The sequence below is a fragment of the Pseudophryne corroboree genome (assembly GCF_028390025.1).
Source record: "Pseudophryne corroboree isolate aPseCor3 chromosome 3 unlocalized genomic scaffold, aPseCor3.hap2 SUPER_3_unloc_15, whole genome shotgun sequence".
Classification (NCBI taxonomy): Eukaryota; Metazoa; Chordata; class Amphibia; order Anura; family Myobatrachidae; genus Pseudophryne; species Pseudophryne corroboree.
Genome location: NW_026967503.1, coordinates 745,766 through 768,936, shown reverse-complemented (window position 1 = coordinate 768,936; position 23,171 = coordinate 745,766). Strand labels below are relative to the sequence as shown.

The 23,171-nt window shown below is 47.5% G+C and overlaps 1 protein-coding gene across 1 annotated transcript in view; it reads left to right on the top strand.

Moving 5' to 3' along the window:
• Positions 1-17,235, top strand: part of LOC134983450 (gastrula zinc finger protein XlCGF26.1-like) — a 452,758-nt gene extending 435,523 nt beyond the window's left edge. Inside the window, exon 2 of the mRNA XM_063949129.1 lies at positions 15,905-17,235. Coding sequence (XP_063805199.1) covers positions 15,905-17,226 — 1,322 coding nt within the window. The 3' untranslated portion in view covers positions 17,227-17,235. The remainder of the gene's footprint in view (positions 1-15,904) is intronic.
• The last annotated feature ends 5,936 nt before the right edge of the window (positions 17,236-23,171 follow it).

Below are 23,171 nucleotides of genomic sequence, written 5' to 3'. Positions count from 1 at the left end.
AGGGAGGAACTCGCAGCCAAAGAGCAATGAAGGAGTTCTGCCCACTTTAGTATGTGACTTATCTCCATCTTCCAGCATTGTCCGCAGTGTTTATTCCAGGAGTTCTAAACTGGGAAGCGGACTTTCTCAGTCGACACACCATTCAAGCAACCGAATGGGCTCTACACCCAGAAGTATTTCAGACTCTAGAGGACAAGTGGGGTTTGCCAGAGAGAGATCTCATGGCATCCCATCTGAACCAGTACCGGCATACGGGTCAAGAACAAGAGACCCCGGAGCGATCATTGCGGACGCACTGTCGGTGAAATGTGACTTTCATCTGGCTTATGTGTTTCCTCCGATCACCCTGTTACCCAGGGTGGTGAGGAAAATAAAACAAGCAAAGGGTGCCGTGATCCTAATAGCACCTGTTTGGCCCAGAAGGTATTGGTACACAGATCTGCTGAGGATGTCGATGGATGCTCCAATTCTGCTCCCTCATTTGTCCAGATCTACTGATGCAGGGTCCTTGTTATCACAGGCATCTGGATCGGCTGTCTTTGACAGCATGGCTGTTGAAACCTCTATCCTTGTTATGATTCCAGCACTCCTGACCAGAGGAGATCTTATGACAACGACCAGAGCGCTGGAATGGAATGCAGGTAACGGGAGCAGGAAAGACTAGTTGCCCCTGGCGCCCTAACTCTATTGTCTCACCCGTGCTATCGGAAATCCCTTGCGAGACTATGGTTTCTTGAGCCCCTGGCAGCCACGTTTGAAGGGCGGATTATGTCTGCCCAACTCCGGTGCCACCCGGTCTTAATGAGAGACAAAGGGAAATCCGAGGCAGGATGATAACAAGAGGACCTCTGACTGACAACAGGCCAGGGGCAACAAGCTAACTAACAAAACCAGAAATATGTGCAGAAAAACCGCCAGGGAAAAGGACAACCAAAATCCACTTGTCCAATACTCCTACCCAGCACCGCCGGATACCAGAGTGGATCTGTGGAAGCGGAACCCTCCGCAAAATGCTCCAAAACACAAATAATAATTGGTAAAGCGGTCAAGCCGCAACACGAACACCACTGGATGTTAAACGGTGATCAGTCAGGACTCCAGGAACAAGATGACTACTTCCGAGTACAGGACTTCTGAAGACTGGAACGACCGGATACAGCAAGACTGGAAACAGACTCTCAGCAAACAGAAACAGCATGCAGGAAGCTATTACCGGCGTCTGTGAGAAGCCCTGAGAGTGCATATGAACAGGAGTCCTCCAATCAGCAGCTGACAGGGCTAATTACATACATGCCGTGCAGCTGCCTTGCTGCACGGCCAGGAAGCAGGTGCACGTTTATTTAAAACTGGACCCAGCAACGGGGAACGCGGTCCGCCAGTGGCGTCCCCGTTGCTAGGGTCCGTGCGGCTCAGTGCGCCCGGCATCCAGCGTTGCCAGGGAGCTGGCGGCTGTCCGCATACGGCGTCCCTGGTTGCTAGGCGCCGGGCCGCACCGACGAGCGGACCCCGGCGCCTAACAGTACCCCCCCCCCTTGAGGAGGGGTCAAGTAACCCCTAAAGCCAGGCTTCCGAGGAAATTCCCGAAAAAATGCCCTCTTGAGCCTCGGGGCATGAAGATCCTTATCCAGGACCCAAGACCTTTCCTCTGGACCATAGCCTCTCCAGTGAACCAGAAAATACAGCCGGCCCCGGGACAATTTGGAATCGAGAACCTTCTCCACCAGGAACTCCTGTTGTCCCTGTACGTCCACTGGAGATCTTCCCTGAGAGATCTTCAGAGGAAATTTACTGGAAGAAATGTACGGTTTCAACAGAAAGCAATGAAACGTATTTCCAATCCGGAGAGATCTTGGTAAACGTAACCGGAAAGCAACTGGGTTAACTTTTTTAATAATATGAAATGGTCGAATAAATTTGGGTCCCAACCTAGCTGAGGATTGTCGAAGTCTAATGTTACGAGTCGACAACCATACATTGCAAGGACGTCGGAGCCGGTCAGAAATATTTTTCTCTCGAAAAGGTCGCTTTTCTGAGAGCAAGGTGCACTTTTTTCCATATGGCTCTGAGATGGGAGGTTAAGGTTAGCGAGGAAACTGAGGAATGTTGAAAAAAAGAATTAGCTCTGGGGTGAAAACCAAAAACTGAAAAGAATGGAGACGCGTTGGTGGAGGAATGACAAGAATTATTGTAAGCAAACTCCGCCAATGGAAGAAACTCGGACCAATCATTCTGGAGTTTGGCTGAGTACAAACGCAAATACTGTTTCAATGATTGGTTAACTCGCTCGGTTTGCCCGTTGGATTGTGGGTGGTAACCGGACGTTAATGACAATCTCATCTTTAATGAAGCACAAAAACACTTCCAGAATTGTGCAATGAATTGTGGACCCCGATCAGAGACAATATCAGTGGGCAACCCATGAAGTCTGAAAACATGGCGGAGAAACAAAACTGCCAATCCTTGGGCAGATGGCAGCCGGGGAAGAGCAATGAAATGAGCCATCTTGCTAAAACGGTCCACTACCACCCAAATGACTCTGAATCCGGCTGAAAGGGGAAGGTCTACCACAAAATCCATGGAAATATGAGACCATGGCCTGAGAAGGACATTTAAGGGCATAAGTTGCCTGATAGGCAAGGAACGGGGAACCTTATGCTGTGCACAAACCTGACATTAAAAAACAAACTCCTTAACGTCTTTAGAAAGACCAGGCCACCATACTGAGCGGGAGACTAACTCCAACATCTTAGAGATCCCCGGATGCCCGGAAACTTTGTTATCATGGAACTCAGTCAAAACAGTAGCTCTCAAGAACTCAGGGACGTAAAGATGACCAGCAGGAGTATTTCCAGGAGCTTGGTGTTGAAGCTTGGTGTTGAAGCTGTTTTAACTGGGTAAATAAATCTTGTGTGAGGCCTGCCCAAATTACCTGTATGGGAGTAACAGGACTGTTATTGTGAACCGGAAGAAAACTGCGTGACAGGGCATCTGCCTTGGTATTCTTGGAACCTGGCCTGAAAGTTATAATAAATTTGAAACGAGTAAAGAACAAAGCCCAACGAGCCTGCCGGGCATTCAGCCGCTTAGCTGATTCGATGTATTGCAAGTTTTTATGGTCAGTCAATACTGAAATAGTATGTGTTGCTCCCTCCAGCCAATGCCTCCACTCCTCAAAAGCCCATTTTATTGCCAGTAACTCCCGGTTACCAACGTCATAGTTGGATTCAGCGGAGGAGAATTTCCTGGACATAAAGGCACAAGGATGTAGTTCCAGAGACTCCGGATCCTTTTGAGATAGGATAGCCCCCACTCCAACCTCCGAGGCATCAACCTCCACAACGAAGGGCAATCCTGGATTGGGATGTCTGAGGACTGGAGCCGAGACAAAGGCTTGTTTCAAGGCCTGAAAGGACAACTCCGCTTCACGTGACCAGTTGGTAGGATCCGCTCCTTTCTTTGTCAGAGCCACAATGGGAGCAACCAGGTCGGAAAAAGAATGAATGAACCTCCTATAATAATTCGCAAACCCTAAAAAGCACTGAATTGCTTTTAAATTGGTGGGTTGCGCCCAACTAAGGATGGCCTGGAGCTTCTTAGGTTCCATAAAAAATCCCTGAGGGGAAATAATGTATCCTAAAAAAGATACCTCCGTGACATGAAACTCACATTTCTCCAGTTTGGCATATAGATGATTCTCACGTAACTTTTGAAGAACCTGACGCACCTGGGTAACATGTTCAATTGAGTCAGAATAAATCAGGATGTCGTCTAAGTAAACGACCACGAATTTCCCTAGGAAGTCACGGAGCACATCGTTAATGAGGTCCTGGAAAACTGCTGGAGCGTTAGACAAGCCGAACGGCATCACTAGGTACTCGTAGTGACCCGACTGAGTACTGAAGGCCGTCTTCCACTCATCTCCAGACCTGATTCGGATGAGGTTATACGCTCCTCTTAGGTCAATTTTGGAAAAAATCACAGCCGAACGCAGCTGATCGAAGAGGACAGAAATCAGCGGCAGAGGATAAGTATTTTTAACTGAGATTTTATTTAGGGCTCTATAATCAATGCAAGGTCTAAGCGAGCCATCCTTTTTCTCCACAAAGAAGAAGCCTGCACTTAAAGGGGATTTAGATGGCCTAATAAATCCTTTCACAAGGCTCTCCTTAACATAATCATTCATGGCCGCAGTTTCTGGCCCGGATAAAGCATATAACCTTCCCTTTGGCAATGCGGCACCAGGAATTAGCTCAATGGCACAATCATAAGGCCGATGGGGAGGCAGAATGTCTGCATTGCCCTTGGAGAACACATCAGCAAACTCCTGGTATTCCACGGGAATGAGTTCAGGAATGGCAGCTGCTATTCTGACTGGAAACGTAATACATTCCTTATCACAGAAGGTACCCCATTGTGAAATCTCCCCCGACCGCCAATCAATGGTGGGATTGTGAAAGGCCAGCCAAGGTTGACCCAGAACCACTGGAACTGCTGGGCAATGGGTAAGGAAGAACTCGATTTTTTCAGAATGAAGAGCTCCTACCGTAAGTAGTACAGGGGGTGTACAAAGGGAAATAACCCCATTGGACAGTGGACTCCCATCTAAGCCATGCATGGTGACACACCTACCCAAAGATAACCGAGGAATGCCTAAGGCCTTAGCCCAATTTAAATCCATAAAATGTCCTGCAGCTCCACTGTCGACAAAAGCCGACACCGAAGAACTGCCAAAGGAAACCTTAGCTGGGACTAAAAGGGAGTTATTCGAGGAGATAAGCTGCAGACCTAGGTGAACCCCCTCACAATTCACCTGGTCAAGGCGTTTCCCGACTTGTTCGGACAATTACGGGCAAAATGTCCCTTACCCCCAAAGTACAAACAAAGACCAGAGTTTTGCCTTCTGGCTCTTTCTTCAGGAGAAAACCGGGAGAGACCCATCTGCATGGGCTCCTCTATGTCCTCAGGGATGGAATATACACATGGAGTTGACCTGACAGGTGCTCCTTTTTCAGCCCTCCACTCTCTGAGACGACGATCAATCTTAATAGAAAGCTCCATGAGTTTATCGAGAGTCTCAGGAGCGGGATACTGAAGGAGACTGTCTTTAATAGACTCTGATAAGCCGAGGCGAAACTGACTGCGCAGGGCTGGGTCATTCCAGCCACAGTCGTTCGACCAACGGCGAAACTCCGTACAATAAACCTCTGCAGGATTCCTACCCTGTCTGAGAGCGCGCAACTGACCTTCAGCGGATGCTTCTCTATCAGGGTCATCATACAATAGTCCTAAAGACCCAAAAAAAGCGTCTACTGACAATAACACCGGATCCTCTGTTTTTAAACCAAATGCCCAGGTCTGAGGATCCCCTGGAGCAAAGAAATAATAATCCCGACCCGCTGAGATTCAGTACCCGAGGAGATCGGTCTTAAACGAAAATAAAGTTTACAGGATTCTTTAAAATTAAAAAACTCTTTCCTATCACCAGAAAAACGGTCAGGCAAATGCATTTTTGGTTCAGGGACTACCCTCGGGGAAGTTCGCAAAAGATCTTCCTGCGACTTCACCCGAAGGGAAAGATCCTGAACCATCTGAGTAAGTTCTTGAATCTGGCTGACTAAGAGCTGACCAGGATTTGGTCCTAAACCTGTTGGATTCATGAGGCCGACAAATTCTTACAAAACTGAATGCAAAAAAAAATTAAACTCCGTTTAATTTTAAGTTTTGGTATGGCCGGTAATAATGTTATGATTCCAGCTCTCCTGACCAGAGGAGATCTTATGACAACGACCAGAGCGCTGGAATGGAATGCAGGTAACGGGAGCAGGAAAGACTAGTTGCCCCTGGCGCCCTAACTCTATTGTCTCACCCGTGCTATCGGAAATCCCTTGCGAGACTATGGTTTCTTGAGTCCCTGGCAGCCACGTTTGAAGGGCGGATTATGTCTGCCCAACTCCGGTGCCCCCCGGTCTTAATGAGAGACAAAGGGAAATCCAAAGGCAGGATGATAACAAGAGGACCTGTGACTGACAACAGGCCAGGGGCAACAAGCTAACTAACAAGACCAGAAATATGTGCGGAAAAACCGCCAGGGAAAAGGACAACCAAAATCCACTTGTCCAATACTCCTACCCAGCACCGCCGGATACCAGAGTGGATCTGTGGAAGCGGAACCCTCCGCAAAATGCTCCAAAACACAAATAATAATTGGTAAAGCGGTCAAGCCGCAACACACGGCGAAGCCACGACTCACGAACACCACTGGATGTTAAACGGTGATCAGTCAGGACTCCAGGAACAAGATGACTACTTCCGAGTACAGGACTTCTGAAGACTGGAACGACCGGATACAGCAAGACTGGAAACAGACTCTCAGCAAACAGAAACAGCATGCAGGAAGCCATTACCGGCGTCTGTGAGAAGCCCTGAGAGTGCATATGAACAGGAGTCCTCCAATCAGCAGCTGACAGGGCTAATTACATACATGCCGTGCAGCTGCCTTGCTGCACGGCCAGGAGGCAGGTGCACGTTTATTTAAAACTGGACCCAGCAACGGGGAACGCGGTCCGCCAGTGGCGTCCCCGTTGCTAGGGTCCGTGCGGCTCAGTGCGCCCGGCATCCAGCGTTGCCAGGGAGCCGGCGGCTGTCCGCGTACGGCGTCCCTGGTTGCTAGGCGCCGGGCCGCACCGACGAGCGGACCCCGGCGCCTAACAATCCTGAAGTCAAGAGGTTTTTCACAACAGTTAATTCAAACTATGCTTAGAGCAAGGAAACCTTCCTCTGCTCGCATTTATCACCGAATATGGCAAACCTATATTCGTTGGTGCAGTGAAAGAAGTATAGATCCAAAATCTTTCAGAGTATCCAGAATCTTAGATTTCCTTCAGGCAGGAATGGATAAGGGTTTGAAGGTGGCTTCTTTGAGAGTTCAAGTTTCAGCATTGACTGTATGGTTTCAAAAGAAAATTGCCACTTTACAGGATGGGCGTAATTTTTTCCAGGGAATGCTGCGCATTCAACCCTGCAGTACCTTGGGATTTAAGTCTGGTCCTCAAAGCTCCGTTTGAACCACTTAAAAAAGTGGTGGATCTCAAATGGTTGGCAGCTAAAGTGCTCTTTCTACTGACTACGGCATCAGTTAGATGAGTATCAAATTTAGGAGCGCGGTCATGTAAGTCTCCTTTTCTGATCTTTTTTCCAGATAAAGCCGTTCTCAGAACTAAGTCTGGTTATCTTCCGAAGGTGGTCTCGAAGTTTCACCTTAACAAAGAAATTGTAGTCCCGGCTTTTCAGGTATCGGGACTGTCTGCGGGAGAAGCGTCGCTGGACGTAGTCCGTGCATTAAGAATCTACGTAGATCGTACCAGTGCCATCAGAAAGACAGATTCTCTCTTCAATCTCTACGGATTTCACAAGAGAGGATGGCCTGCTAGTAAACAGAGGCTGGCAAGATGGCTTCGAATGACGATTTCAGAAGCATACTCTCGAGCTGATCTCCCTGTTCCGGCTAAAGTCTGCTCACTCTACACGTAAGGTAGGTCCTTCTTGGGCAGGACAACATGGTGCTTCAGTAGAACAGATATGTAAGGCAGCCACATGGTCTTCCATTAAAACATTCATTAGACATTATGCCTTGGATACTTTTGCCTCTCATGATGCTGAATTCGGGCGAAAGGTTCTGTCTAATCAGGAGCGTCCCCACCACTAAAAATTGCTTTGGGAAGTCCCAATGTTATCCTGTGGATAACCTGTGGACCTTTCCGGAGAAATATACGTTATGGTAAAAACTTACCGTTGATAATGGTATTTCTCCTATGTCCACAGGTTTCCACAGGGATCCCACCCTGACGCACCTGATTTGAGAATCTTTATACTCACTAACCTCTTCCCTCTTGCGTGGAAGGGTGTGCATGTGTGTTCTTCTCACCTGAATAGGGTTCAACATTATGCTCCTGCCTAACTGCTTGGGAAACAACTGATTTGACTGAGTCGGTGGGCGGAATTATATGTACGAGCCCGGTGCATCTTGGGAGGCCAGAAAGCTCGTGATCGTTTAGTGCCAATCCGCTGTCGCTCCAGCATATCCCAATGTTATCCTGTGGAAACCTGTGGACATAGGAGAAATACCGTTATCAACGGTAAGTTCTTACTATAACGTATATTTAATTACCTACTGGTATATCCTTTTCTCGTAGTCCATAGAGGATACTGGGCGCCTGCCCAGTGCTTTGTGTTTTCCTGCTTTGTTACAGTATTGTTGGTTCAGCTGTTGCTGTTCATGTTCAAGTGTGGTTAGCATGGCTTTCCTCTTGTTATGTGTGTGCTGGTTCCAATCTCACCACTGTCTGTGTATATCCTTCTCTTGAAGTATGTCCGTCTCCTCGGGCACAGTTTCTAGACTGAGTCTGGTAGGAGGGGCATAGAGGGAGGAGCTAGCCCACACTATTAAATTCTTAAAGTGCCCTTGGCTCATAGTGGACCCATCTATACCCCATGGTACGAAATGGAACCCCAGCATCCTCTACGGACTACGAGAAAAGGATTTGCCAGTAGGTAATTAAAATCCTATAGCTGGTGTATCACAAAGACCTGTGAAAGCGGGTTGCTGGATGACGCATGTAGATTCACACATGGATGGGTCAAATTCAAGAGGTGCTTGCAGGAGATATGTCCCTGGTAATTACAGTGACTCTCATAAAGCACAATCAGTGCACGCGTCTTGTGTGACTCTCTCAAGGAGATAGGTGCTATTAACGCTAGGACTACTGCCATGGCAGTGTCGACGCGCAGAGCTTTGTGGCTGCGTCAGTGGATAGCGGACGCAGATTCCAAGCGCAGTGTGGGATCTCTTCCTTTCTCAGGGAAATTGTAAAGGTTACTGCTGGGAAATCCACGTTTTTCCCCTCTGGGGCCCCACCGGCTAGGCATTCCTACCGAGGGCTGTCTACCCCGTCCTTTCGGACTGCCAGGTTCAGATCAAGAGCCAGATGCACCTCAAACACGGCGAAAGGCACAACAAAAAAAACAGCCGCCGCAGGTTCCCGGGAACAAAGCACCACTTCAGCTTCCACTAGGGTCTCAGCATGATGGTGCCCCCCCCCCCCCCCCCCTGATGGGATCTCGAGGTGGGAGCTCGATTACATCACTTCAGCCACATCTCTGTGAAAGCTCCTACTAGGATGCCTGGGTAAAGGACCTCATTTCTCAGGGCTACAAGCTGGAGTTCAGCAGCGCTCCTCCCCAATGATTTTTCAAATTAAGCTTACCAGTTTAGGAGGATACATGAGTTACGATGCAACAGGCCATCCTAAAGTTGGTCCAGTCCCAAGTCATTGCTCCAGTGCCGCTACAACAACAGGGAAAGGGTTGCTACTCCATCCTGTTTGTGGTACCAAAACCGGACGGTTCGGTAAGGCCCATTTTGAATCGAAATCCTTGAACCCTTGCTGAAAGGTTTTCAAGGTCAAGATGGAATCCTTGCGAGCAGTGATTGCAGGTGTAGAAGAACAGGAGTTCATGGTTTCGTTGGATATAAAGGACGCTTATCTCAATATCCTTATTTGGCCACCTCACCAGGCTCGCCTATGGTTTGCCCTGCTGAACGATCACTACGAGTGCCAGGCGCTACCCTTCGGCCTGTCCACAGCTCCGAGGGTCTTCACAAAGGTGATGGCAGATATGATCCAGCTCCAAGTCCAGGGGATCAGTATTGTCCCTTACCTAGACTATCTCTTGATAAAGGCTAGATCCAGGAAGCTTCTATTGCTCAATACAGGCCACACTATTCAGCTTCTGTCACATCATGGGTGGATACTCAATTTACAGAAGTCCCACCTGGAGCCTACTCAGCGGCTCCTATTCCTGGGAATGTTTCTCAATGCAGTGGGTCAGAAAGTATTCCTCAAGGCAAGGACGGTCCAGGATGTGGTCCGAGCGGTTCTACGACCGAATCGGATCTATATCCATCGTTGCATAAGATTGTTGGGAAAGATGGTAGCCGCATACGAGGCGATCCAGTATGGAAGGTTCCACGCCAGAACATTGTAATTGGATCTCCTGAGCTAGTAGTCCGGTACACATCTTCAGATGCACCGGATCATACACTACCGTTCAAAAGTTTGGGGTCACTAACAAATTTCCTTTTTTCTCTAACGTCCTAGTGGATGGGGGGGCTCCGTAAGGACCATGGGGAATAGACGGGCTCCGCAGGAGACTGGGCACTCTAAAGAAAGATTAGGTACTATCTGGTGTGCACTGGCTCCTCTCTCTATGCCCCTCCTCCAGACCTCAGTTAGAATCTGTGCCCGGCCAGAGCTGGGTGCTCCTAGTGGGCTCTCCTGAGCCTGCTAGAAAAAGAAAGTATTTGTTAGGTTTTTTTATTTTCAGTGAGCTTCTGCTGGCAACAGACTCACTACTACGTGGGACTGAGGGGAGAGAAGCAAACCTACCTATCTGCAGCTAGGTTGCGCTTCTTAGGCTACTGGACACCATTAGCTCCAGAGGGATCGAACACAAGTACCTAACCTTGATCGTCCGTTCCCGAAGCCGCGCCAGAAGTACAGAAGACCGGCAGAAGCAAGAAGACATCGAAATCGGCGGCAGAAGACTCCTGTCTTCACATGAGGTAGCGCACAGCACTGCAGCTGTGCGCCATTGCTCCCACATTACACCCACACACTCCGGTCACTGTAGGGCGCAGGGGGGGCGCCCTGGGCAGCAATTAGGATACCTCTTGGCAAAAGTAGCATATATACAGTTGGACACTGTTATATGCATGAGCTCCCGCCATAAATTTTACACAAAATTGCAGGACAGAAGCCCGCCGCTGAGGGGGCGGGGCCTTCTTCCTCAGCACTCACCAGCGCCATTTTTTTCTCCACAGATCCGCTGAGGCTCTCCCCTGCACGATAAAGAGGGTGAAAAAGAGAGGGGGGGGCACATAAAATTGGCATAAAAACAATATATACAGCAGCTACTGGGTTAACATTAAGTTACTGTGTTATTCCTGGGTTAATAGCGCTGGGGTGTGTGCTGGCATACTCTCTCTCTGTCTCTCCAAAGGGCCTTATGGGGGAACTGTCTTCAAATAGAGCATCCCCTGTGTGTGTGGTGTGTCGGTACGTGTGTGTCGACATGTCTGAGGTAAAAGGCTCCCCTAAGGAGGAGATAGAAGATATGTGTGTGAGAGGGTGTCTCCGTCTACAACGCCGACACCTGTTTGGATATGTGTAAGTGCTGAGGTGAATTTATGGCACAAAAGATTAGAGAACAGACAGGAAATCTACCCATGTCTGTCCCTCTGTCACAGAGACCTTCAGAGTCTCTCAATGCTCACTATCCAAAAATAATAAACACTAATGTCGACACGGAGTTTGACTCCAGTGTCGACTACGATAATGCAAAGTTACAGCCAAGATGGCTGAAAGGTATTCAATATATGATAATTGTAATAAAAGACTATTTGCATATCGCTGATGACTCATTGTCCCTGTCACAAGGGTACACAGGTGTAAGGGGAAGAAAGCTGAGGTAAATTTCCCTCCTCTCATGAGGAAAAAGAGCGGGAATCTCCAGACGTGAGACTGCAGCTTCACACAAAGAATTGTCAGGCAGTATCCTTTCCCCACTAGGGCCAGGATATGATGGCAATCTTCCCCTAGGGTGTCACAAAAGGCAGCCCTGATGTTACAGCTATTCTCAGGGATCCTGCAGATAGCGTGCACATTCTGGTACACTACTCAGACCGGCGATTGTGTCGGCATGGGTTTATAGCGCTGTGGCAGCGTAGACGGGTTCCTTGTCAGCAGAGATTGAGACCCTAGTATGTATGTATATATATAGAGAGATATGTATATATATATATATATATATATATATATATAAAACATGCCCATAGAGACATGAGTATACTGGGTCCTAGAGTCACAGCTATGTCGATTTCTGCTTGACGTGTCCTGTACAATATGCAATAAGAGGCATATGGAAGGCTGAGGATTGTGTGGAGAAGGGTTCTCGGACCTGGTCTCCACAGCTATAGTTGGTAATTCTGATATTTTGCCTTATATCCCTGCATAGCCTAGGAAAGCACGACATTATCAAATGCAGCTTTTCGAATAAAGAAACAAGAAAGTCCGAGATGCGTCCTTTCTTGCCAGAGGCGGGGGCAGAGAAAACAGAAGTCCTCCCCGACCTCTACAAAAATCCACCGCATGTCGCTGGGGCTCCACAGGCGCAGCTAGGCCCGGTGGGGGCACGCCTTCGTAAGTTCAGCCACAAGTGGGTTCGCTCCCTGTTAGATCCCTGGGCAATAGATATTGTGTCTCAGGGATACAAGCTGGACTTTGAGAAGATGCCCCCTCACCGACGACCCTGCCGGCTTCCCCCCACGAGAGGAAAACAGTGTTAACTGCAATTCACAAATTGTATCTTCAACAGGTGGTGGTCAAGGTTCACCTCCTTCAACAAGGAGGGGATTGTTTTTCGACCAGGTTGTAGTCCCAAAACCAGATGGTTCGGTCGGACCCATATTGAATTTAAAATCCCAGAACATATACCTGGAAAGGTTTCAAGTTCAAGATGGAATCTCTAAGAGCGGTTATTGCAAGCCTAAAAGGGGGAGATTTTATGGTGACTCGGGACATAAAGGATGCACACCTTCTTGTCCCCATTTATGCACCTCATCAGGGCGTACCTCAGAATTGCGGTACGGGATGGTCATTACCGATTTCAGACGTTGCCGTTTTGTCTCTCCACGGCCTTGAGACTATTCACCAAGGTAATGGCGGAAATGATGTTGCTCCTGCGGAAGCAAGGTGTCACTATTATCACGTACTTGGACGATCTCCTCATAAAAGCGAGATCAAGAGAGCAGTTGCTGAACAGCGTATCACTTTCTCTGGAAGTGAAACGGCAACACGGCTGGATTCTATATATTCCATAGTCGCAGTGGGTTTTTACAGCTCATCTGCTTCTCCTAGGCATGATCTTAGCTACAGACCAGAAAAGGGTTATCTTCCGATAGAGAGAGCTCAGGAGCTCGTGACACTGGTCAGGAATCTATTAAAATCAACACAGGTGTCAGTGCATCACTGCACTCGAGTCCTGGGAAGGAGGGTGGCATAATTTGAGGCCATTCCCTTCGGCAGGTTCCATACGAGGACCTTACATTGGGACTTACTGGACAAGTGGTCCGGATCACATCATCGGATGCATCGGTTAATCACCCTATCCCCCAGGGCCAGGGTGTCACTCCTGTGGTGGCTGCAGAGTGCTCGCCTTCTGGAGGGCTGCAGATTCGGCATTCAAGACTAGGTCCTGGTGACCATGGACGCAAGCCTCCGAGGGTGGGGAGCAGTCACACAGGGAAGAAATTTCCAAGGGCTGTGGTCAAGTCAAGAGACTTGCCTTCACATCAACATGCTGGAACTAAGGGCCATATACAACGCCCTGCGTCAAGCGGAGAACTTGCTTCGCAACCAACCGGTTCTGATTCAGTCGGACATCGCTGCAGTAGCGCATGTAAACCGATAAGGCGGCACAAGGAGCAGAGTGGCGATGGCGGAAGCCTTAAGAATTCTTAGCTGGGCGAAGAATCACGTAAGCGCGCTGTCAGCGGTGTTCATCCCGGGAGTGGACAACTGGGAAGCAGACTTGCTCAGCAGACACGACCTCCACCCGAGAGAGTAGGGACTTCATCAGGAGGTCTTCGCACAGATTGCCAGTCAGTGGGGACTGCCCCAGATAGACATGATGGCGTCCCGCCTCAACAAAAAGCTACAGAGGTATTGCGCCAGATCAAAAGACCCTCAGGTGGTAGCTGTAGATGCCCTGGTTACACCGTGGGTGTTCCAGTCGGTCTATGTGTTTCCTCCTCTTCCTCTCATACCCAAGGTGTTGAGAATAATAAGAAAAAGAGGAGTGAGAACAATTCTCATTGTTCCAGATTGGCTACGAAGGACCTGGTATCCCGATCTCCTGGAAATGCTCACAGAGGACCCGTGGCCTCTTCCTCTAAGACAGGATCTGTTGCAACAGGGGCCCTGTCTGTTCCAAGACTTACCGCGGCTGCGTTTGACGGCATGGCGGTTGAACGCCGGATCCTAGCTGAAAAGGGCATTCCGGATGAGGTCATTCCTACACTGATAAAGGCTAGGAAGGATGTGACATCTAAACATTATCACCGAATATGGCGAAAATATCTTTCTTGGTGTGAGGCCAGGAATGCTCCTACGGAGGAATTCCAGCTGGGCCATTTCCTTCACTTCCTACAGTCCGGAGTGAATTTGGGCCTAAAATTGGTCTCCATTAAAGTCCAGATTTCAGCCCTATCCATTTTCTTTCAAAAGGAATTGGCTTCTCTACCGGAAGTCCAGACGTTTGTAAAGGAAGTGCTGCATATTCAGCCTCCTTTTGTGCCTCCAGTGTCACCTTGGGATCTTAACGTGGTGCTAGGCTTCTTGAAATCCCACTGGTTTGAACCACTTAAATTAGTGGAGTTGAAATATCTCACGTGGAAGGTGGTCATGCTATTAGCCTTGGCTTCGGCCAGGCACGTGTCAGAGTTGGCGGCTTTGTCACATAAAAGCCCCTATCTGGTTTTCCATATGGATAGAGCAGAATTGCGGACCCGTCCACAATTTCTGCCAAAAGTGGTTTCATCTTTTCATATAAATCAACCTATTGTCGTGCCTGTGGCTACTAGTGACTTGGAGGATTCCGAGTTGCTTGTTGTGGTCAGGGCTTTGAAGGTTTATGCAGCCAGAACGGCTAGGGTCAGGAAAACAGAGTCGTTGTTTATCCTGTATGCATCCAACAAGCTGGGTGCTCCTGCATCAAAGCAAACTATTGCTCGCTGGATTTGTAACACGATTCAGCAGGCTCATTTGGCGGCTGGATTACTGCTGCCAAAATCAGTTAAGGCCCATTCCACTAGGAAGGTGGGCTCTTCTTGGGCGGCTGCACGAGGAGTCTCTGCATTACAACTTTGCCGAGCGGCTACTTGGTCAGGTTCAAATACTTTTGCAAAGTTCTACAAGTTTGATACCCTGGCTGAGCAGGACCTTTTGTTTGCTCAATCAATGCTGCAGAGTCATCTGCACTCTCCCGCCCGTTTGGGAGCTTTGGTATAATCCCCATGGTCCATACGGAGTCCCCAGCATCCACTAGGACGTTAGAGAAAATAAGATTTTACCTACCGGTAAATCTATTTCTCGTAGTCTGTAGTGGATGCTGGGCGCCCGTCCCAAGTGCGGACTTTTCTGCAAGACTTGTATATAGTTATTGTTTCAATAAGGGTTGAGTTATGGTTGCATCTGGGTTTGACCTGATGCTGTTTTTTGTCATACTGTTAACTGGTTGTTATCACGTGTTATACGGTGTGATTGGTGTGGCTGGTATGAATCTTGCCCTGAATTATCAAAATCCTTTCCTTGTACTGTCAGCTCTTCTGGGCACAGTTTCTCTAACTGAGGTCTGGAGGAGGGGCATAGAGGGAGGAGCCAGTGCACACCAGAACCTAAATTCTTTCTTAAAGTGCCCATGTCTCCTGCGGAGCCCGTCTATCCCCATGGTCCTTATGGAATCCCCAGCATCCACTACGGACTACGAGAAATAGGTTTTCCGGTAAGTAAAATCTTATTTTATACTTCATGGTTAGTTGCCAGTACAAGAGAGAGATATATCTAAGTCTTATTATAATATTTCATTTGTTATTGTGAGTGTTCTCAGAAGGGTGGACACAATGATAGTCTGAGACATAATATTATAAAGCCTTCATTAAAAGTTATGTTTTATTATACACACACATTTACAATTAAGTGTCCCAGAGAGTCATCTTCTCCTATTGTTTACAAGATTAATATTGTTACAGAAATTGACACATTTCCATAATGTATTTTATTTCCAACAGATGGACACACAAGCAGGAATATCTCAGAAGGACATCTAATGTTATCCCCGGATTGTGACATAAAAGATAATGACAGTATACAGGAATCTCCAGGAGCTAACCCCATTACCCCAATTATTCATCAAGTTCTATCAGCTGATCTCCCTGATCCTGGGAAATGTTCTCCTGATCACTCTGATATTGGTGCATCTGTTACAGCTCTGAGAGTAGATACAGAGTTTCCCTGCTCTATAGATGCCAAATGTTTTACACAGAACACAAAGCTTATTACCCATCAGCCAGCTAAGGCAGGTGAGAGGCCATTTCCATGTTCTGAGTGTGGGAAATGTTTTACATGCAAATCAGCTCTTGTTACACATCAGAGAAGACACACAGGTGAGAAGCCATTTCCATGTTCTGAGTGTGGGAAATGTTTTGCACAGAAATCAGTCCTTGTTAAACATCACAGAAGTCACACAGGTGCGAAGCCATTTCCATGTTCTGAGTGTGGGAAATGTTTTGCATTCAAATCAGATCTTGTTAATCATCAGAGAAGACACACAGGTGAGAAGCCATTTCCATGTTCTGAGTGTGGGAAATGTTTTGCACGGAAATCACATCTGGTTACACACCAGCAAATTCACACAGGTGAGAAGCCATTTCCATGTTCTGAGTGTGAGAAATGTTTTGCACGGAAATCACATCTTGTTAGACATCAGCAAAGTCACACAGGTGAGAAGCCATTTCCATGTTCTGAGTGTGGGAAATGTTTTGCACAGAAATCAGAACTTGTTATACATCAGAAAAGTCACACAGGTGAGAAGCCATTTCCATGTACTGAGTGTGGGAAATGTTTTGCACAGAAATCAGACCTTGTTAAACATCACAGAAGTCACACAGGTGCGAAGCCATTTCCATGTTCTGAGTGTGGGAAATGTTTTGCATTCAAATCAGATCTTGTTAATCATCAGAGAAGTCACACAGGTGAGAAACCGTTTTCTTGCTCTGAGTGTGGGAAATGTTTTTCCTGGAAATCACTACTTGTTATACATCTGCGAAGTCACACAGGTGAGAATCCATTTCCATGCTCTGAGTGTGGAAAATGTTTTCCACACAAATCACATCTTGTTACACATCAAAGAAGTCACACAGGTGAGAAGCCATTTCAATGTTCTGAGTGTGGGAAATGTTTTATCCAGAAAACACAACTTGTTCTACATCAGAGAAGTCACACAGGAGAAAGGCCATTTCCATGTTCTGAGTGTAGGAAATGTTTTACAAACAAATCGCATCTTGTTAGACATCAGAGAAGTCACACAGGTGAGGCCATTTTCATGTTCTGAGTGTGGGAAATGTTTTGCACACAAATCAGAACTTGTTATACATCAGAGAAGTCACACAGGTGAGAAGCCATATTCCTGTTCTGAGTGTGGGAAATATTTTGCACAGAAATCATCTTATTACACATCAGAGAAGTCACACAGGTGAGAAGCCATTTTCTTGCTCTGAGTGTGGGAAATGTTTTATACGGAAATCACAACTTGTTACACATCAGCAAAGTCACAGGTGAGAAGCCATTTCCATGTTTTCAGTGTGGGAAATGTTCTGCACACAAATCAGATATTATTAAACATGAGAGCAGTCACACAGGTGAGAAGCCGTTTTCTTGCTCTGAGTGTGAAATGTTTTACACAGAAATCACAACTTGTTACACATCAGCGAAATCACACAGGTGAGAAGCCATTTCCATGTTTTCAGTGTGGGAAATGTTCTGCACACAAATCAGATCTTATTAAACATGAGAGCAGTCACACAGGTGAGAAGCCGTTTTCTTGCTCTGAGTGTGTGAAATGTTTTACACAGAAATCACAACTTGTTACACATCAGCGAAATCACACAGGTGATAGGCCATTTCCATCCTCTGTGAAATAAATCAGCACAATAGACATCACTTGGAAACCATTGTACTCTTCTGGAGTATACTTAACATTGCCATGCATTGTTCTTCAAGGTTCTTATCTCCTATGCTTTTTGCAATATACATGCTACAACTGGGTGATACTTGTCTTTAGATGACTTGTCTTTTGCTCCGGATACTGAGAACCCAGTACCAATCCTAAGTGGCTGTCTAGCTGAGCTCCATGTGTGGGTGATGCCAGTTGGCTGTGACTCAGTCCTGGTGAAACAGGTCCTTATGGTAGAAGCTCACCAACAAAGGGCAGGGCTACAGCTCAGCTTTGCAAACCAACCAGACTTATGCTTGTGGGTTCAGAGTTACAAAATGCTGATCATGTGGAATCTTGGTGTCCTGGATGGTGGAGTGACACTTAGATATCAGGTATCATCCACAATCAGATCCTCATCTGAGGAACATAGCCAGACTCCAGCACTTTATTCCCTCAGAAGATCTACCTACAGTCATACATGCACTTGTATCATCATGCATAGACTACTGCAATGTCCTCTACCTGGGTCTCCCAGCAAAAGAATTGCACCACTTGTGGTTTGTACAGAATGCAGCAGCCAGTCATATCTAACCGGCCCGTTCCTGCCACATAACACCCATTCTCTTCTCCCTTCACCGGCTGCCTTTAAGATGATGACTTACATAATCTTACTGACTCTCCCATCCCTACATGACCAGGGTCCATGGAACCAGAAGCAGCTTCTGCCTCCTTACTGCCTGGTTTCTTCCGTCTGCAGATGAAGGACTGTTACCACCAGTACCAAGAATCCCCAAGAAGTTCTGAGATATCAGGGGGGGGGGGGACAGGGTAGTGGCACTATTGCTGTAGCGGGGGCTGCCGGAAGTACTGTCTGTGGGTAATATTGTCACCAAGCAGTGCTGAGGTGGAAGAGGAGGGGCACAGGGTGGTGAACAGTAGGGGAGACTAGGTAGTTGACAGTAGTGGGGGAAAGACAGGTTGGGGGAGATAGGGCAGGTGGCAGTAGTGTGAAGAGACCGGGCGGGTGGCAGTAGTGGGGGAGACAGGGAGGGTGGCAGTAGTGGGGGTAGACAGAGTGGGTGGGAGGAGACAGGGCGGTGGCATTAGTGGGGGGAGACAGGGCGGGTGGCAGTAGTGGGGGGAGACATGGCGAGTGGCAGTAGTGGGGGTAGACAGGGCAGATGGTCACAGTGCAGTACCAGGGGCTGCTGGAGACAGTAACGAGGTGTATGTGTCCCGCACAGAATCAGTTGATAATTAGACCTAATGATGATTATGCTTCCTTATTTCTAATTAATCCCTTGTATGTGTTACTGTTATTTGCTGTGTCAGCCTTTATGTGTGTTCTGTGTAATAATACTGAAAGTAGTGCTGCTACCGATCTCATATCATTTGTAGTAACTTGCAAAAAATGAGGAAAAGATAATGTGCACTCTGGAAGTTTATCGGGGGTTAAAGATGAATGCAGATGTGACATCACGCAGCCCCTGGAAAATGGTCCCGGCCCTCCCCATATAGCTAGACAAAAAAATGTGTATTAAAGATATGAAATAAAGTTGTTTAAAAACAAAAGATTTCCGTGAAGTCTTTTTATTTCTCTTACGTCCTAGAGGATGCTGGGGTTCCATTTAGTACCATGGGGTATAGATGGGTCTCTTAGGGGCCATGGGCACTAAGAGTTTAATAGTGTGGGCTGACTTCTCCCTCTATGCCCCTACCAGACTCAGTTTAGAAAATGTGCCCAGTGAAGCCGGTCACAGCTAGGGGAGCTCCTAGGACTTTCTCATACGTCCTAGAGGATACTGGGGTCCACTTCAGTACCATGGGGTATAGATGGTTCCGTAGGAGCCATGGGCACTTTAAGACTTTTCAAGGGTGTGAACTGGCTCCTCCCTCTATGCCCCTCCTCCAGACCTCAGTTTAGAAAATGTGCCCAGGCAGACTGGATGCACTCCAGGGGAGCTCTACTGAGTTTCTCTGAAAGACATGTTAGGCTTTTTATTTTCAGGGAGGACTGCTGGCAACAGTCTCCCTGCTTCGTGGCACTTAGGGGGCAGAAGTAGGAACCAACTTCCTGAATAGTTTCATGGCTCTGCTCTTGGCTGACAGGACACCACTAGCTCCTGAAGGGTAATGAAAGCTAGCTGCGGTTCTCTGCTAACTCCCCCAGCTCGCCGCCACCCCCTTACAGAGCCAGAAGACAGGTGAGTGTAAGAAGAAAAGGATCTTCAGTCATCATGATGGCTAAAAGGTACCACGCAGCGGGCAGGAATGCTGCGCGCCATGCTACCCATCACACTCAGGCACTGCAGGGTGTGGGGGAGTGCACTGGGCAGCATGAAACCTAGTAAAACTAGCAGATAAGGGGCATAAGTTGCTGAGGCACAGTCCTACCCCCGCCAGTATAAATAGCAAATAGTCTGAGGAAAAACGTGCCATAACGGGGGCGGGGCTTCCTCAGTCAGCCAGCACACTGCTCCGCGTCATTTTCTCTCCTTCCAGGATGCAGAAAAGAATGCTGGTCCTCCACTGCTGAACCAAGTATCAGGGTGCAAAATGGAGGGTACAGTGAAATTTGGTGCTATACATTGTGTTATCATTATAAAAGCGCTGCAGGTCTGTGGGCATTTTGTGTTTCACAGACATTTTATTGCTGGTTCTGGGTTGTGAACTGGAAATTCCTATCTGTGTCCTGACAGATTTTACTGTGGGTCTGTCCCCTATAAGCCCCGGAGTGTCTGTGGTGTGTTTGTGCACGCGTGTGACATGTCTGAGGCAGGGAGCTCTTCCCCTGAGGGAACCATTTTAAGGACACAGAGTTGTAATGTGGTGGCACTGCCGGCACACCATGAGCCTGGGTGAAAGAATTACGTGATACTGTGAATCATATCAGTAGGAGATTAGATAAGTCTGAGTCTCATGCAGAAAACAAAAAAATCAGTGGAAGATGTGATTTTTAGTGGTTCTGTTTTTTCATCCGCAGGCGACCCCTCTGGGTCACATAAAAGACCATTTGCAGAAATAGTACATACTGATACCAACACGGGTTCTGATTCCTGTGTCGACACTAGTGATCCCAGGGAAATAGATCCTAAATTGTCAAAAAGCATTCAATATATTATTGTTGCTATAACGGAGGTTTTGGAAGTTACTGAAGCCCCTCCTGTACCTCAGGAGGCTTATTTTTATAAAGAAAAGAAAATGAATCTAGCCTTCCCTCCTCACGAGCTAAATACTCTCTTTGAGGGAATTTGGGCAAACCCTGAAAAGAAATTTCAGATTCCCAAAAGGATTCAGGTAGCTTTTCCTTTCCCGGCAGAGGACAGGAAAAGGTGGGAGTCATCCCCTGTTTTAGACAGTGCCCTGTCACGGTTAACAAAAAAGGTGATTCTCCCTGCACCTGGGACGGCTTCACTAATGGAGCCGGCAGACTGCAAGTTGGAGACTACGTTAAAATCTGTGGCCAATGGTACACTGCTCAGGCCCACCATTGCTTGCGTGTGGGTGAGTAGGGCTATCAAAAAAAAAAATGGTCAGATAACTTGTCATCTGAAATTGATACGATAAATAGAGACGAGATTCTCCTAAAGTTAGGTTGAAGGATATTGGTCTTTTTGGTTCAAGAGCTGCTACCATGGCAGTCTCGGCTCGGCGGGTGTTGTGGATTCGCCGTGGAATGCAAGCGCAGATTCAAAAGAAATATGGAGGCTCTCCAGTATAAAGGTGAAGCCTTGTTTGGAGATGGGCTGGATGCGTTGGTCTCTGCGGCTACCGAAGGTAAGTCGACATTCTTGCCTTATGCTCCTGCACCGGCGAAAAAGACATAACTCAGATGCAGTCCTTTTGGCCCAACAAATACAAAAAGGCCAAAGGTTCCCCCTTCTTTACAGGTAGAGTGAGAGGACGAGGAAAAAAGTCAACAGCGTCTCCTGGATCGCAGGAGTCCACCCCTGCTTCTGCCAAATCTGCAGCATGATGTTGGGTCTCCCTTGCGGGAGTCGGCTTTTCAGTCAGATCTGGGCTCAATCTGGCCTGGGCCCATGGATACAAGCTGGAGTTTCAAGACGTCCCCCTATGCCGATTTTTCAAATCGACCTTACCAGCTTCTCTTCCAGAGAAGTAGTAAAGGCTGCAATACAGAAATTAGGTTTTTAGTCAAGCCTCTTCGTAGTTCCGAAGCCGGACGGCTCAGTCAGACCAATTCCAATCCTGAAATCTCTGAATCTCTACCTGAAAAGGTTCAAGTTCAAGATGGAATCTCTGAGGGCAGTGATTTCCAGTCTGGAGGAAGGAGATGTCATGGTGTCGGTAGACATAAAAGATGCCTACTTACATGTTCCCATTTATCCTCCACATCAGGTTTATCTGAGGTTCGCAGTACAGGATTGCCATTACCAGTTTCAGACATTGCTGTTCGGACTCTCCACGGCACCGAGGGTGTTCACGAAGGTGATGGCAGAGATAATAGTCCTCCTTCGACAACAAGGAGTCAATATAATTCCTTACCTGGACGAACTCCTGATAAAAGCGAGATCCAAGGAATGGTTGGTGCAGAATATTGCACTCTCCCTGTCAGTGCTCCAACAACATGGTTGGATTTTGAATTTTCCAAAGTCGCAGTTGGAACCAACGACAAGATTGTCTTTTCTAGGGAAGATACTTGACACAGAAGTTCAGCGGGTATTTCTTCCAGTTGAAAAAGATCCAGAAAATGGTCAAACAAGTTTTGAAACTGACGAGAGTGTCGATACATCAATGCATTTGGTTGTTGGGAAAGATGGTAGCGGCCTACGAGGCCATACAGTTTTCCAGATTCCATGCCAGAGTATTCCAATGGGATCTGTTAGACAAGTGATCCGGATCCCACCTACACATGCACCAGAGGATAATCCTGTCCTCCGAAGCCAGGATTTCGCTCCTGTGGTGGCTGCACTGTTCTCACCTACTAGAGGGTCGCAGGTTCGAGATTCAGGACTGTGTCCTAGTAACCACAGATGCAAGTCTCTAAGGCTGGGGTGCAGTCACACTAGGAAAGAGTTTCCAAGGAAAATGGTCAAGTCAGGAATCCTGTCTTCACATAAACGTTCTGGAATTGAGAGCCATTTACAACGGCCTTCTAAAAGATCAGCCAGTGCAGATCCAGTCAGACAATGTAACAGCAGTCGCATACATAAACCATCAAGGCGGAACGAAAAGCAGAGCGGCAATGGCAGAGGTGACAAAGATCCTCCTCTGGGCAGAAAGACATGCAAGAGCTTTGTCGGCAATTTTCATTCCGGGAGTGGACAACTGGGAAGCAGACTCCCTCAGCAGACACTATCTCCAACCAGGGGAGTGGGGCC